A 16,513-nucleotide genomic window follows, 5' to 3' on the forward strand; every position below is an offset into this window, starting at 1 on the left:
CTGTTTATCTATCTATCTATCTATCTATCTATCTATCTATCTATGTTTATGTCTGTCTATCTATTGTCTATCTGTCTGTCTGTCTATCTGTCTATCTATCTTTCACACAAACAGGAAATATCAATGCTTTATCAAGATTAATGCCTCTCTCTCTCTCTCTCTCTCTCTCTCTCTCTCTCTCTCTCTTTTCTCTCTCTCTCTCTCTCTCTCTCTCTCTCTCTCTCTCTCCTCCTATCTCCATGTTTTTTGCATAGTAATCGTTTGTCTTGTGTTAAAATTTGGATGAATGGACCAACAGAAATGATCCAAAATCACTTCAAAAAACTCGTTTTTACATGAACTTCCATTACAAGTTAAGAATGTTTTTTCCTTCTCCTGTAAAGAGCACCATGAAAATACAAATAGCACTCTGTAGTTCTACAGTTACAGACTGTAGTCCATCTGTTTCTCTGCATACTTTGTTACCCTGTTCTTCAGTGGTCAGGACCCCCACAGGACCCCCATAGAGCAGGTCCTATTTGGGTGGCGGGTCATTCTCAGCACTGCAGTGACTCTGACGTGGTGGTGGTGTGTTTAGCCCTATTGGAGCTGGATAAGTTGCAGCAGAGGAGGTTTGTTTTATTATAATCCTCAGACACAGATTAATCCAGGCTGCTCGAGCTGCTGTCTGTAGCTTTTATTACTTTAATAACTGATCGTGATAATTAGTCACCCAGACCAGCAGGAAAGTATTCAGTCTGCACCTGACGATAAAAACTGAGTTTAACGTGAGAAACACAATCAGACACATCAGCAAATCCATCAATGTGTGAATCACTTCTAATCTTAATACACATAGAAATAAAATAAACCCCCAAACCACAGTAAGAAGGACGGAGCTTAAGTTTTAAGTCACTTTCTGGTACCTGAAGCTGCACCACAGGAAACGGCATATAAGAAGCTGACTTCAGGTTCGTGTAAGAAGGTGCTGAGGTTAATCTATTATGAATATCTACACGGATTAAGGAACTCTATAACTTAATGCTGCAAAGCTTTAACCATCACTGTAAATAAATAACTACTACATAAAGTTAAGATCCTGAATAGACTATTAAATGAAATAAGCTTAATATAAAACTAGAGGAAGAACAATCACATCAACAGGTTCTCTGAGCCTCATTAACCACACGGCCATATCTACACAAACACCACACAAACAATACACATCACACAGACATGAGTGTGGATCACTGCGTTCCCTCCGTTATATAATCCTATCCCACTTTCTGAGAGTGATATTCCTGAAATAGTGTAATTTCGGACAGTATCTTTCTTAAACTGCCGCTCTGTAATGGTACTGAATGCAGTCCAGCAGCGATGCTGACCGCCCCAAAATGGCGGTGCCATTGACGAGCCTGGCTGGACCCAACGTGGCATCTAGGTCTGTATATCTGTGTACCAGAATGAATGGGGTTTTTCGAAAAACACCCTGTGTTAAATAAACATGTCCAGAACCCGATAAGTTCTGTTCTGTGAACATTTTACTCCCGAACACCACTGGATCCTCTGAATTACGAGGTCGTTAAAGAGCCTTAATGCTAATGTAGTTACATGCGAGCTAAAGCTACTGCGCATCAATCTGATGTCACAAAGCTACACGAAACTAAGGCGGGCTGTGCCGCTGCTCTGACGAGCTGTGCTACCTCATCAAAATGTTCTACCGTAGCACATAATTACAGGTAAACCCGTAAATAAAACCTCTAAGTGGGATATTTTAACAGGCTAAAACTCCTTATCAACAATACTACCTGTGTTAAACTACGAGGCTGAATTTAGCTTCTTTTTCGCAGCTTCTTGTTTGAATGTTCCCGTTCCACCTTAAATGGTGCAGCAGTTGCTGTGCTGCTAGAGTTCTACCTGATCTATATCACTTCTCCTCAGACCTGGCAGGTCAGGCCAGGCATTACTGCTACTGAGTGCTGAATGGTTAGCATTAGTGCTAATGAGCACTGATTGGTTGGCATTGCTGCTACTGAGCGCTGATTGGTTGGCATTACTGCTACTGAGCGCTAATTGGTTGGCATTACTGCTACTGAGTGCTGATTGGTTGGCATGAATGCTACTGAGTGCTGATTGGTTAGCATTACTGCTAGTGAGTGCTGACTGGTTAGCATTACTGCTACTGAGTGCTGATTGGTTGGCATTGCTGCTAGTGAGTGCTGACTGGTTAGCATTACTGCTACTGAGCGCTGATAGGTTGGCATTACTGCTACTGAGTTCTGAACATCTTGTAAAACCAGTTTATTTCTGATTACTTAAGCGTTTCAGATGTTCTTCTCTATGTCCTTATAATGTTTTTTTGTGCCGCTGAACTTTTTAGTCTATTAGCACAAGTGCTACATATGCTGCCAAGCAGCCTGAGCTAAAAGTTTGATGGACATAGTAACAGTAACTAAAGGAGGTGGGGTCAGAATTTTCTAAATAGTGAAATTGTGCTGGACTGACCGCAGTTGAGTGTATTTATTAGTAGCTATTTTGAAATGATCATTGAGATTGCACTGTAATTTGAGACTTGACTATGGTGGCAGTTTTACTTATTCTCCAGCTTCAGGATTTATCTATAACAGGATTAAATGATTATACAATATTTAGACAGGAAGGATAATCATAGTAAAAACAAGCTAGCAGCAGTTACCAACTGTTAATATTTTTATTTCTTTTTGTTTTGTCCAACTGACACATTGTGTTTCGAAAGAAAAAAAAATCTGACATGCTCATCAGTACTACAAACTCTTAAAAAAAACCAAAACAAACAAAAACTATACAGTAATATTGCTAGCTGCTCATTTTAAACTAATTTCATCCTCAATGCAGGAGTTAATGAAAAATATGCCAGAGAATTTCACAACAACTCAAAAGATTCCCTTCAACACAGAAATGTTGTCATTGTACAGTATCACATTTTAATGCATTCCTCTTTAATTCTTGAATTAATTTCCACATTCAAACACATCCTCGGCACTACAAATTAATTTTATCAATATATATGTACATTTTGTGTGAATAAGTATGAAAAAAGTCTTGAACAGTCTTTCTACTTTAATAAGGTACAGCCATTATAGAAAAAAGGCATAGAAATTTGCATTCCATTCTGAAACTTGAAAAAAGAGTCGTAAAAACCGCAAATGTACTCAAACTACCTTAAGCGAGATCAAGCTAAATATAACACCTCTGAAAATCATGAGAAATTTTCAAATCCCACCCTTTTGTCTATGTATGTATATTATCTACAGCAACTGTTCTACGTGAAAGTGTAAAGAACTAATATCTTTACAAGTTTACCAACTCTGTAAATGGTAAATATATGAAAATAAAACTCTCCTACAATAAATAGTTTTATTTATGTGCCAAAAAAGCTCTTGATGTGTTCAGAATAAAAATAAATAGATTAAAACTGAATAAAACAACAACACAGTCACATATAAAAACATATATTACTCATCTCCCCTAAATTCACTGACTCCAGTGTGTAGTTGAGCTGCTACTTTTTGATTCAGTCACCATATATTTTGACATTTTAGTTACTACAGTAAGTGTCCCTTCCTTCGTTGTGGTGACCGTATGCTCTGATGAAGATTCCTGGGTGGAGAACTCTATCTTTGGCATTCTCATGTAGAAACCTCCAGAAGCTTCTTCACCGTGGGATCTGCCTTCCTTTGGAGAGCCCTCTGGTGTGATTTGCACAGTGCTGGTGGACTGAGGGCTAAGAGTGACTGCGGGTACTTTAAACCAGGTTGCCTCCTCTGTTTCTTCCCCTTCTTGCCTGCTGCTTCTACCATATCCCTCAGAATCCCTTTCTCTTTGGCCAGAGGTCTTCCCTGAGAGAATACCAGTTGAAACCTTGGGAATCGGGGACTCTGATTCCTCTCGTTCTGCTAACATTTCTGTTCTGGCTTTTGAGGACACTACGATGTTGCTCTCAGTCTCCTCTTCGTACTTTGTTGTTTTCTTCCTGAAGCCTGGAAATGATATCTTTCCTGATTTAGCCTTGGTTCCTTTAGCATCTTTGCCGTCTCCTGAGGTGTCCTTCTTGCCTAGTTTCATGCCCATCTCCAAGTCTCCCTCTTCACTCGCATCTTTGGAGTATGGTGAGGTAAACTCAACTTTGGGAAACTTCAGCTTTCCAAACACTGCTTTGTCATCTTTGTCACCATTAACGGTAGGATCATCTGCATCGTATGCCCCTGTTTTTATTGGGGAAAATTCAACTTTGGGCAACTTGAATTTGCTTGTCTTTGACTTTCCTTCAGTTTCCACGTCCTCTTCGTCACCATTCAAAGCTGTTCCTTTACCTTTGGAATGTGACTTTCCAAAACTTGGCTTCAGTTTGAGCTTTGACCCTTTTCCAGCCTCTGCACTTGCTTCACCAGTTACAGCAGAGCCTTCTGCTTGGGGATTAACCAAAACAAATACTGCTTTCTTTACTTTTGGCATAGGAGGGCCCTCATACTCCACTTCAGCACCCGTGATGACTGAATAGCCCTTGGACTTTGGTGATTTGATGTTGAGTTTGGCTTCAGGTGAACTTATAGAAGGCAGAGCCACGCCAAACTTTGGTATTTTGACTGTGGTACTCGTCTTGGTGTCCTCTTTATCATCATCTGTGTCATCTTGGGCAGTCCCAATATCAAAATCTATTTCTGGAAGCTTTGGTGCTTTTACTTCAATATTAGGCAACGAGAAGCCATGGCCTGAACCAGCATCTTCAACAGTGGGTTGTGTAGATGCTGATTTTCCTTGGCCTTTACTCTTTATGGTAGGACCAGAGATCTCTACTTCAGGCAGTTTGATTTTAGAGAGTTTTGAGGATGAATCCTGACCTCCCTCCATGTCCACAGCAGCCTCTTCTTTAGACTTCTTAATCTTGACTCCTCCGCCAATCCCTGCATCAATTTTTCCTGACTTACTTATATCTGTCTCTAGTCCAGAAAACTTAACTTTTGGCATACCAATGTTGAACTTTGTACCCTTCACTTTTGGCCCCTTTACTTTTCCCTTAGTTGGTGCTGAGCTGAGGTCAATGTCTGGCGGCTCAAGCTTCTTTCTTTCAGTTTCTCCATCCTTTGATAAGCCAATATCTAATTCTAGATGCCCTCTTGGGCCCTCTATATCTATTGTTGGCATTTTCATTTTAAATTTACCTTCCTCTCCCACTTTGGCTTGGACAGGGCTGATATCACTAACAGGACATGATGCATTTGCATTTCCAGACATTCCTTTAGACAACGAGATGTCTACTTTTGGTAATTTAATGTCTGGCATCTTGAATTTACCATCTCCTGTGACTTCTACATCATCTGCTGCTCCTTGAGGTACTGATATATCCACCTTAGGCATTTTAACATCAGGCAATTTAAATTTCCCACCTTTTACATCAATTTCTACTTCTGAAGCATCAAGTGTTCCAGATTTACCTTTTAGTGGTGATATTTCTACTGCTGGCATTGTAATGTTTGGCATCCTGAATTTCCCATCTTGCCCCACAAGCTCCAGTTCGGGGGCATCAATGTCAGCTGTTTTTCCTTTTGGTAGTGAAATATCTACTTGTGGCACTTTAATGTCTGGCCTCCTTAATTTTCCACCTCCCTCAACTTCGAATTCTGGACCACTAATTTCTCCTTTTTTCCCTTTGGGCAGTGATATGTCAACTGTTGGCATTGTAATATTTGGCATCTTAAATTTCCCACCTTCCATTTCCAGATCTGGATTATCAATATCTGCTTTACCATGATGCAATGAAATATCTATTTTAGGCATTTTAACATCAGGCAGCTTGAATTTGCTTGGTCTTCCCTCGGCTTCTGCTTCAGGTGACTGTATTTCTCCTTTTATTCCTTTGGGTAATGAAATATCCACCTCTGGCATCTTGAATTTTCCACCACCTCCAACTTCCAGCTCTCCTGTTTTGCCTGTGGGTACAGATATATCAACGGTTGGCATTGTAATTTTTGGCATGTTGAATTTTCCTCCTTGTCCCTTGACCTCTGGCACATCAATGTTTCCTGTTTTTCCTTCAGGTAGGGATATATCTATTTTTGGCATTTGAATGTTGGGCATTTTGAATGTACCTCCCTGAACTTCGAGTTGTGGTGTATCAGTGTCTTCTGTTTTACCTTTAGGAATATGTAGGTCAACTTTTGGCAACTTGAATGCTCCTGCCTTTCCATCAGCATCCAGTTCTGGAGGACTGAAGTGTCCCGTACGTCCATGGGGCAAAGAAATGTCCACAGTTGGCATTGTGATTTTAGGCATTGTGAACTTTCCACCTTTGGCTTCAGCTTCTACTTTTAGTTCTGGAGCACTAATTCCTTCTTTGTTGCCTTTGGGCAGTGATATATCCACTGTAGGCATTGAAATGTTTGGCATGTTGAATTTGCCACCTTGTCCTTCGGTTTCCAGATCTGGAGTGTCTATGTCTACTTTGCCATGGGGTAGCAAAATATCTATTTTAGGCATTTTAACATCAGGTATCTTGAATTTCCCACCTTTTCCTTCCATTTCCAAGCCTGAAGTATCCACATCTGTTTTTCCATGGGGCAGTGATATGTCCACTGTTGGCATTGTAATTTTTGGCATCTTGAATTTCCCTGTCTTGTTCTTCAGTTTCCATATCTGGAGTACTGATGTCTACTTTACCATGGGGTAATGAAACATCTACTGTAGGTATTTTAACCTTTGGCATCTTGAATTTCCCACCTTTTCCTTTTAATTCCAGTTCTAATGCATCCATATCTCCTGTTTTACCATGTGGTAGTGATATATCCACTGTGGGCATTGTAATTTTTGGCATCTTGAACTTGCCACCTTTGCCCTCTGCCTCCAGTTCTGGTGTGTCAGTGCCACCTGTCCTCCTTTCGGGTAGTGATATGTCTACTTTTGGCATTTTTATATGTGGCATCTTTAGTTTATCAATTTCAATGTTGATAGCTGAAGAACTGGAGTCAACTGACACATCATGTTTCACCTTTGGTAAGGCAACATCCAAATCAACCTTTGGTACAGATATATCAATAGTTGGCATTTTCGGAATTTTTAAGCTACCCTCATAACCCGTGATATCCGCCTCAGACACATCAACCTCGGTTTTTGGTAGCAATGCCTCACGTTCTGGTATATTTGCTGATGGCAAGGATATCTCAACTGATGGCATTTTGACCTTTCCTTTTGTGTCCAAGGATGGAGCCTTGAAGTCACCTTTGATCTCTCTATCCACATTAAGTGAAGCATCCACATTGCCTTCTGGAAGTTTTATTTTAGGTATCTTAAATTTAGGTAGTTTTAGTTTGTATTTAGGTTTGTCTTCAGGGCTTTCCACTTTGATTTCTGATTTTGTAATATCCCCTTCTCCCATTTTCATCTTCATTTCAAACTCTGGTCCACTTACATCTCCATCCTTTTTGGAGATACCAAATGACGGCATTTTGATTTTCGGCTTCTTTACTTTGCCTTTAATTTTTCCATCAGTATCAATCTCTATAGATGGGGAGCATCTCTCCACATCCAAATCAGCAGACAAGCCAGGACTTTCTACTCCTCTACTTTTAAATTTTCCACCAAATTTAGGAAGTGATGTTTTTGGTATTTTTAGAGTCACATCTGGAACTTCAAAACTTGCCCCAGATGATGGTCTACGGCCTTCAGCTTTCAGAAGATGAATATCCTCTCTATCACTGCTTTTTGTTTTTGGAAGGCCAAAGTCAAGGTCAACTCGGGGTGCTGATATGTCAACAGTTGGTAGCTTCACAGTTGGCAGCTTTATATTTCCACCTATGCCTCCACTAACACTGATGTCAGGCATATTTTTACCTTTTATGTCTGGCCCTTCAATTTTCATTTCACCTTCAGGTAATTTCATTTTTGGTAAGGAAATGTCAAGTTTTGGGATTCCAATTATGCCTGCTTTCCCTGAATGACCTTCAATGTCAATGGATGGCAGGCTGAATTTTCCAGTTTTGACATCAGGACCTTCAACTTTAACCTCATCCCTCTGGTAACTTGATTTTTGGGCATGGAAATATCAACTTCAGGAGCTTTGACCTTAGGCAGAGATATATCAAACTTAGGGCATTTCAAACTTTCCTCCTTTCCCAGAATGTCCCTCAATGCCAATTTCTCCTTCGGCCTTTCCTTTTGGTAATGATATGTCAACGGATGGTAAGCTGAATTTTCCAGTTTTGACATCAGGACCTTCAACATTAATCTCACCCTCTGGTAACTTGATTTTTGGCATGGAAATATCCACTTCAGGAGCCTTGACCTTAGGCAGAGATACATCAAATTTTGGTATTTCAAACTTTCCTCCTTTCCCAGAATGTCCAGCATCGAGATCTCCCTCCACTTTACCTTGGGGTAAAGCAAGCTCCACAGATGGCATACCAACTTTTCCCCCTTTAGGCCCCTCGACATTTATATCAATCTTTGGAGATTTCATTTTTGGTAGGGAAAGATCAACTTGGGGCATATGAAACTTGCCCCCTTTACTAGCATCACCTTTAAGCTCAGCACCCCCCTTTACTTTTCCTTTTGGCAATGAGATGTCAATGTCTGGCATATGAAACTTTCCACCTTTGACATCAGGCCCTTCTACATCAACTTTCCCTCCTTCAAGACTGATGTCTCCCTCTATCTTAGGTTTTGGTAAAGAAATATCAACAGATGGCATGTGAAACTTTCCACCCTTGATGTCAGGACCTTCCACATTGATTTCACCTTTAGGTAATTTTATTTTTGGTAAAGAGATATCAAGTTTTGGCATTTCAATTTTTCCACCTTTCCCAGAATGTCCCTCAATGCCAATTTCTCCTTCAGCCTTTCCTGATGGTAATGATATGTCAATGGATGGCAAGCTGAATTTTCCTGTTTTGACATCAGGGCCTTCAATATGAACTTCACCCTCTGGTAACTTCACTTTTGGGATGGAAATATCAACCTCAGGAGCCTTGACCTTAGGCAGAGATATATCAAATTTGGGCATTTCAAACTTTCCTCCTTTCCCAGAATGTCCTTTAATGTCAATTTCTGCTTCAGCCTTTCCTTTTGGTAATGATATGTCAATGGATGGTAAGTTGAATTTTCCAGTTTTGACATCAGGACCTTCAACATTAATCTCACCCTCTGGTAACTTTACTTTTGGCATGGAAATGTCAATTTCAGGAGCTTTGACCTTAGGCAGAGATACATCAAATTTGGGCATTTCAAACTTTCCTCCTTTCCCAGAATGTCCAGCATCGAGATCTCCCTCCACTTTTCCTTGAGGCAAAGCAAGCTCCACAGATGGCATACCAACTTTTCCCCCTTTAGGCCCCTCGACATTTATATCAATCTTTGGAGATTTCATTTTTGGTAGGGAAAGATCAACTTGGGGCATATGAAACTTGCCCCCTTTACCAGCATCACCTTCAAGATCAGCACCTCCCTTTACTTTTCCTTTTGGCAATGAGATGTCAATGTCTGGCATATGAATCTTCCCACCTTTGACATCAGGTCCTTCCACATTGATTTTCCCTCCTTCAACACTGACATCTCCCTCTACTTTAGGCTTTGGTACAGAGATATCAACAGAGGGCATGTGAAACTTTCCACCCTTGATGTCAGGACCTTCCACATTGATTTCACCTTTAGGTAATTTTATTTTTGGTAAGGAGATATCAAGTTTTGGCATTTCAATTTTTCCACCTTTCCCAGAATGTCCCTCAATGCCAATTTCTCCTTCAGCCTTTCCTGATGGTAATGATATGTCAATGGATGGCAAGCTGAATTTTCCACTTTTGACATCAGGGCCTTCAATATGAACCTCACCCTCTGGTAACTTCACTTTTGGCATGGAAATATCAACTTCAGGAGCCTTGACCTTAGGCAGAGATATATCAAATTTGGGCATTTCAAACTTTCCTCCTTTCCCAGAATGTCCTTTAATGTCAATTTCTGCTTCAGCCTTTCCTTTTGGTAATGATATGTCAATGGATGGTAAGTTGAATTTTCCAGTTTTGACATCAGGACCTTCAACATTAATCTCACCCTCTGGTAACTTCATCTTTGGCATGGAAATATCCACTTCAGGAGCCTTGACCTTAGGCAGAGATACACCAAATTTTGGCATTTCAAACTTTCCCCCTTTCCCAGAATGTCCAGCATCAAGATCTCCCTCCACTTTTCCTTGAGGCAAAGCAAGCTCCACAGATGGCATACCAACTTTTCCCCCTTTAGGCCCCTCGACATTTATATCAATCTTTGGAGATTTCATTTTTGGTAGGGAAAGATCAACTTGGGGCATATGAAACTTGCCCCCTTTACCAGCATCACCTTCAAGATCAGCACCTCCCTTTACTTTTCCTTTTGGCAATGAGATGTCAATGTCTGGCATATGAATCTTTCCACCTTTGACATCAGGCCCTTCTACATCAACTTTCCCTCCTTCAAGACTGATGTCTCCCTCTATCGTAGGTTTTGGTAAGAGATATCAACAGAGGGCATGTGAAACTTTCCACCCTTGATGTCAGGACCTTCCACATTGATTTCACCTTTAGGTAATTTTATTTTTGGTAAGGAGATGTCAAGTTTTGGCATTTCAATTTTTCCACCTTTCCCAGAATGTCCCTCAATGCCAATTTCTCCTTCAGCCTTTCCTGATGGTAATGATATGTCAATGGATGGCAAGCTGAATTTTCCTGTTTTGACATCAGGGCCTTCAATATGAACTTCACCCTCTGGTAACTTCACTTTTGGGATGGAAATATCAACCTCAGGAGCCTTGACCTTAGGCAGAGATATATCAAATTTGGGCATTTCAAACTTTCCTCCTTTCCCAGAATGTCCTTCAATGCCAATTTCTGCTTCAGCCTTTCCTTTTGGTAATGATATGTCAATGGATGGCAGGCTGAATTTTCCAGTTTTGACATCAGGACCTTCAATATTAACCTCACCCTCTGGTAACTTCATCTTTGGCATGGAAATATCGATCTCAGGAGCCTTGACCTTAGGCAGAGATATATCCATTTTTGGCATTTCAAACTTTCCCCCTTTCCCAGAATGCCCAGCATCAAGATCTCCCTCCACTTTTCCTTGAGGCAGAGCAAGCTCTACAGTTGGCAAACCAACTTTTCCACCTTTAGGCCCCTCAATATTTAGATCTACATCTGGGGATTTTATTTTTGGTAGAGAAAAATCAACATGGGGTATATAAAACCTCCCCCCTTTACCAGCATCACCTTCCAGATCAGCACCTCCCTTTACTTTTCCCTTTGGCAATGAGATGTCAATTCTCCCACCTTTGACATCAGGCCCTTCAATACTGATGTCACCTCCTGCTGATTTCATTTGCGGCAAAGAAATGTCAATTTTGGGCATTTTAAACTTTCCTTCCTTTTTGGTTCCTCCTTCAAGACTGACATCTCCCTCTGTCTTAGTCTTTGGAGCAGAAATATCAAGAGAGGGCATGTGAAACTTGCCACCCTTAATATCAGGACCTTCCACACTGATTTCGCCTTTGGGTAATTTCATTTTTGGTAGGGAGATATCGAGTTTTGGCATTTCAAACTGTCCTCCTTTCCCAGAATGTCCTTCAATGCCAATTTCTGCTTCAGCCTTACCTTTTGATAATGATATGTCAATGGATGGCAAGCTGAATTTTCCAGTTTTGACATCAGGACCTTCAACATTAACCTCACCCTCTGGTAACTTGATTTTTGGCATGGAAATATCAACTTCAGGAGCCTTGACCTTAGGCAGAGATACATCAAATTTGGGCATTTCAAACTTTCCTCCTTTCCCAGAATGTCCAGCATCGAGATCTCCCTCCACTTCTCCTTGAGGCAAAGAAAGGTCTATAGTTGGGATACTAACTTTTCCACCTTTAGGCCCCTCAACATTTATATCAATCTTTGGAGATTTCATTTTTGGTAGGGAAAGATCAACTTGGGGCATACGAAACTTGCCCCCTTTACCAGCATCACCTTTAAGCTCAGCGCCCCCCTTTACTTTTCCTTTTGGCAATGAGATGTCAATATCTGGCATATGAATCTTCCCACCTTTGACATCAGGTGCTTCCACGTTGATTTTTGCACCTTCAAGACTGACGTCTCCCTCTACCTTAGATTTTGGTACAGAGATATCAACAGAGGGCATGTGAAACTTGCCACCCTTGATCTCAGGACCTTCAACATTCATTTCACCTTCAGGAAATTTCATTTTTGGTAAGGAAATGTCAAGTTTTGGCATTTGAATTTTTCCACCTTTCCCAGAATGTCCCTCAATGCCAATTTCTCCTTCAGCCTTTCCTGATGGTAATGACATGTCAATGGATGGCAAGGTGAATTTTCCTGTTTTGACATCAGGACCTTCAATATTAACCTCACCCTCTGGTAACTTCATTTTTGGCAAGGAAATATCAATTTCAGGAGCCTTGACCTTAGGCAGAGATATATCAAATTTTGGCATTTCAAACTTTCCTTCTTTCCCAGAATGTCCAACATCGAGATCTCCCTCCACTTTTCCTTGAGGCAGAGAAAGCTCAACAGTTGGCAAACCAACTTTTCTCCCTTTTGGCCCCTCAATATTTAGATCTACCTCTGGGAATTCCATATTTGGTAGGGAAATATCAACATTGGGCATATAAAACTTTCCCCTTTTACCAGCATCACTTTCAAAATCAGCACCTCCCTTTACTTTTCCCTTTGGCAATGAGATATCAACATCTGGCATATGAAACTTCCCACCTTTGATATCGGGTCCTTCAATACTGATGTCTTTTCCTGCTGATTTGAATTGGGGTAAAGACATGTCAATTTTGGGCATTTTAAGCTTAGTGTCTCCTTCAAGACTGATGTCTCCCTCTACCTTAGGTTTTGGTACAGAGATATCAACAGAGGGCATGTGAAACTTGCCACCCTTGATCTCAGGACCTTCCACATTGATTTGACCTTCAGGTAGTTTGATTTTTGGTAAGGAGATATCGAGGTTTGGCATTTCAGACTTTCCTCCTTTTCCAGAATGTCCTTCAATGCCAATTTCTGCTTCAGCCTTACCTTTTGGTAATGATATGTCAATGGATGGCATTTCAAGTTTCCCAGGCTTGACATCAGGTCCTTCAATGCTGATTTCACCACCTGTTGATTTCATTTGGGGCAAACCAATGTTGAATTTGGGCATTTTAAACTTCCCTCCCTTTTTCATGTCACCTTCAAGACTTACATCTTCTTGTAGCTTTCCTTTAGGCAATGATATGTCAACAGATGGCATACTGAATTTTCCACCTTTGATTTCAGGGCCTTCTACATTCACATCAACAGATGGAGCTTGTACTTTCGGTAATGAGAGATCAATCTGAGGCATTTGAAATTTTCCTTTGCCAGCGTTTGCTTCAAAATCAGTGTCTCCCTCAATTTTTCCCTTTGGCAGTGAAATATCAATTGATGGCATACTAAACTTTCCACCTGTAATTTCAGGACTTTTAACATTGATTTCACCCTGGGGTAATTTAAGTTTGGAAACTGACAGATCTATGTCAGGCATTTTAAACTTTCCTCCTTTTCCAGAATGGCCTTCAGTTTTAATGTCGCATTCCACTTTTCCTTTAGGGAGGGACAAATCTACAGAAGGCAAATGAAACTTGCCACCTTTAATGTCAGGTTTCTCAACACTAATTTCACCCTCTGGCAATTTCATTTTTGGCAGAGAGAGATCAATTTGAGGCATGTGGAACTTTCCTCCTTTCCCAGATTGACCTTCCTCAAACTCAGTAGACCCTTCTATTTTTCCTGTTGGTAATGCTATATCAACAGATGGCATACTGAATTTTCCACCTTTTATGTCAGGTCCTTCAACACTAATTTCACCCTGTGGTAATTTGACCGTTGGTAGAGAGACATCTACTCCAGGCATCTTAAATTTTCCTTTCTTCCCAGATGAGCCCTTGGCCTCAACATGTCCTTCCCCTTTTCCCTTTGGCAGTGAAAGGTCAATAGATGGCATATTAAATTTTCCACCTTTAACCTCAGGCCCTTCAATGTTGATTTCACCTTGTGGTAAGTTCATTTTAGGAAGGGAAAGATCCACTTGAGGCATTTGAAACTTGCCACTCTTTTCAGCATCTGCCTCAAGAGAAACATCTCCCTTCAGTTTTCCTTTTGGCAACGATAAGTCAATTGATTGCATGTGAAATTCTTTCCCCCTGACATCAAGCCCTTCAACATTAAATTTGCTCTCAGGAGATGTTATTTTTGGCAAGGAGATGTCTAATTTTGGCATGTCAAATTTTGCCCCTGTACTTGTACATCCTTCAGCATCAGTGTCTTTTCCAGTTATCTTTGGAATGGAGATGTCTATTGATGGGAGACTAATGTCTGATTTCTCAATACTGGGCATTGCAATGCCAAGTTTTGGGATGCCAATGTTGGGGCCTTTAGCCATAGATCCATCGATCTCATCTCCAGATGTTTGTTTTGTGTCTAGGCTTAGTTTTGGTAATGATATGTCAACATCTGGCATGCTGATTTTCATTCCTTTCACATTTGGCTCATGAATATCAATGTCTTTGAAATCAACAGTTTCTGTGGTCTTTGGAATATGTAAATCCACATCCACATTCGGCACACTAATGTCAATTGCTGGCATCTTTAATTTTGCTTCCATTTTTGTGGCAGCCTCCCCATCAACTTCATCTGAGTGATGGGAGAGTCTTAGCTTTGGCAGTTTGATCTTTGGCATCCTCATCTTGGTGTCAGCACCATCTAAATCCCCCTTGGGTACTTTCGCTTCAGGGTCAACCTTCCCCTTAACATCCACTTCGGTTTTAGGCAAACTGAAATCAAATTCCACAGAAGGTGTTTGAAATTTAGCCTCAGGACCTTTCAGTGCAACACTGTCATCCAATGATGAGTCTGTTTTTGATTTTTTTGTCTGAGGAAAATGCATTCCAAACTTTGGCCCTTTTCCTTTGGCTTTAATCTTTGCTCCAGTTATCTCTGTCTCCCCTCCTGGTGTTGAAATTTCTACATCACCTCCTGCAGCGGACTTCGTTTTTGTCCTCGGAAATCTGATCTTTCTTTTCTTCCTTACGCTGGTGACCACTCCTTCTAGTTGCCCTGGTGCCTCTGCAGATGCTTTCCCACGTTTCTTCAGCCTAAACTTTGGGAATGCAAACTCCACATCAACAGGAGTAAAGTCCATTCTAGTTGGTGAACCCTCAATGTCCATTTCTGCTTCAGCTTGTGCTTTCTTGTTCTCTTTCAGTCTTTTCAATCCAAATCTTCCTCCTCTTTTCTTTTTGGCTTTAAACGGTTTAACACTTTTGACACTCTGCAATAAAACATGAAAGTATTCCAAAGTGAAAATCATTACAGGAACATGGTAGCATAAAATGTATGAGAAACATAGCAGATTTTTTTATCATATAATCAATCCAAAGTGTATCTATTTGCAGAATAAGGCTTTACCATTCTTTGCACCTTGGCCTTAGGTCCTCTTAGCTCAACATTTGGTGCACCTGGACGACTGCTGACTTCAATTTGAGGTACAGTCCTCTTCAAGAAGAATGACACTTTGTAAGGTTCTGCACACTGAAGGATCTTCAGAGCATCCTCATATTTCACGTTATCAAAATACACCCTGGCACTAAGCAGCTGATCTCCTATAAAGGCACACAGTGATTCAAAGAGTAACTCATAGTTCCACCAAACTCGCAGACAAACAAAGCTTTCTATGATACGACTTTAGGAATGAACATAAACATGCACTTGAACATTTAATTTCATTACATAAATGAAAATGTGCAGGTTATTTTATTGTCCTTCAAAGAAAGCATGCATTTTAAACAGAAGAACTTCTACAGTAGATAAAATGGCTGAAATCTGCTAAATATTATCCTCTTTTCACCTTTTTGGAGGCTCAGTTGCTTTGCTGCTGGGGAATCTTTCAGAACTTCTTTGACAAAGATGCCCTTCACCCCTCCACCGACAACGCTGTATCCACTGGCTCCTGCTTCAGCCTCTGTCTCCACCACCACTTCCACCAGTTCTGATGCACGGCCTTCTTCCTGCACCCATTAATCATTAATATTGTTAAAAGCATTTTAATTGTTAATGTGATGGTTTGCAGATAAATCCAATATCGATACATTTACACAACTGTGTTGTTTAGTATCTCTAATAGACCTGGCTATGGAGTTTCTACCACTGTATGACACACTGTTATCTATAAACATGGACAAAACTGTCACATAGCTAAAAATCATTGCTGCCATTTTGAAACCAAATTTTTCTGTTTATTGTTTTTGTCCACAACTTGATGCATGTTGAGGCCTGCCCCCTGTAAAAAAGTTAACAATTGTGAAACACAAATTGTGGTTCTATTAATATTAGAAGCTCAGTGAATTCAATACATCAAGTTGCATCATTTTTTTACTTTGCAGTTAGCATAATGTTAATTGGCGGGACTTCTTAGCTACATTAGCACTGTAGCTCCAGTACAAATTTAAGCA

The 16,513-nt window shown here is 40.5% G+C and overlaps 1 protein-coding gene across 1 annotated transcript in view; it reads right to left on the minus strand.

Moving 5' to 3' along the window:
• Positions 1-2,919: 2,919 nt before the first annotated feature.
• prx (periaxin) overlaps positions 2,920-16,513 on the minus strand; it is a 40,670-nt gene continuing 27,076 nt past the window's right edge. The window contains 8 exon segments of the mRNA XM_036584809.1: positions 2,920-6,645; positions 6,647-8,026; positions 8,062-8,103; positions 8,105-10,494; positions 10,497-11,706; positions 11,743-15,333; positions 15,471-15,664; positions 15,910-16,069. Of these exon segments, the coding sequence (XP_036440702.1) occupies positions 3,493-6,645; positions 6,647-8,026; positions 8,062-8,103; positions 8,105-10,494; positions 10,497-11,706; positions 11,743-15,333; positions 15,471-15,664; positions 15,910-16,069 (12,120 nt within the window). The 3' untranslated portion in view covers positions 2,920-3,492.

The sequence above is a fragment of the Colossoma macropomum genome, unplaced genomic scaffold, assembly GCF_904425465.1.
Source record: "Colossoma macropomum unplaced genomic scaffold, Colossoma_macropomum, whole genome shotgun sequence".
Lineage (NCBI taxonomy): Eukaryota > Metazoa > Chordata > Actinopteri > Characiformes > Serrasalmidae > Colossoma > Colossoma macropomum.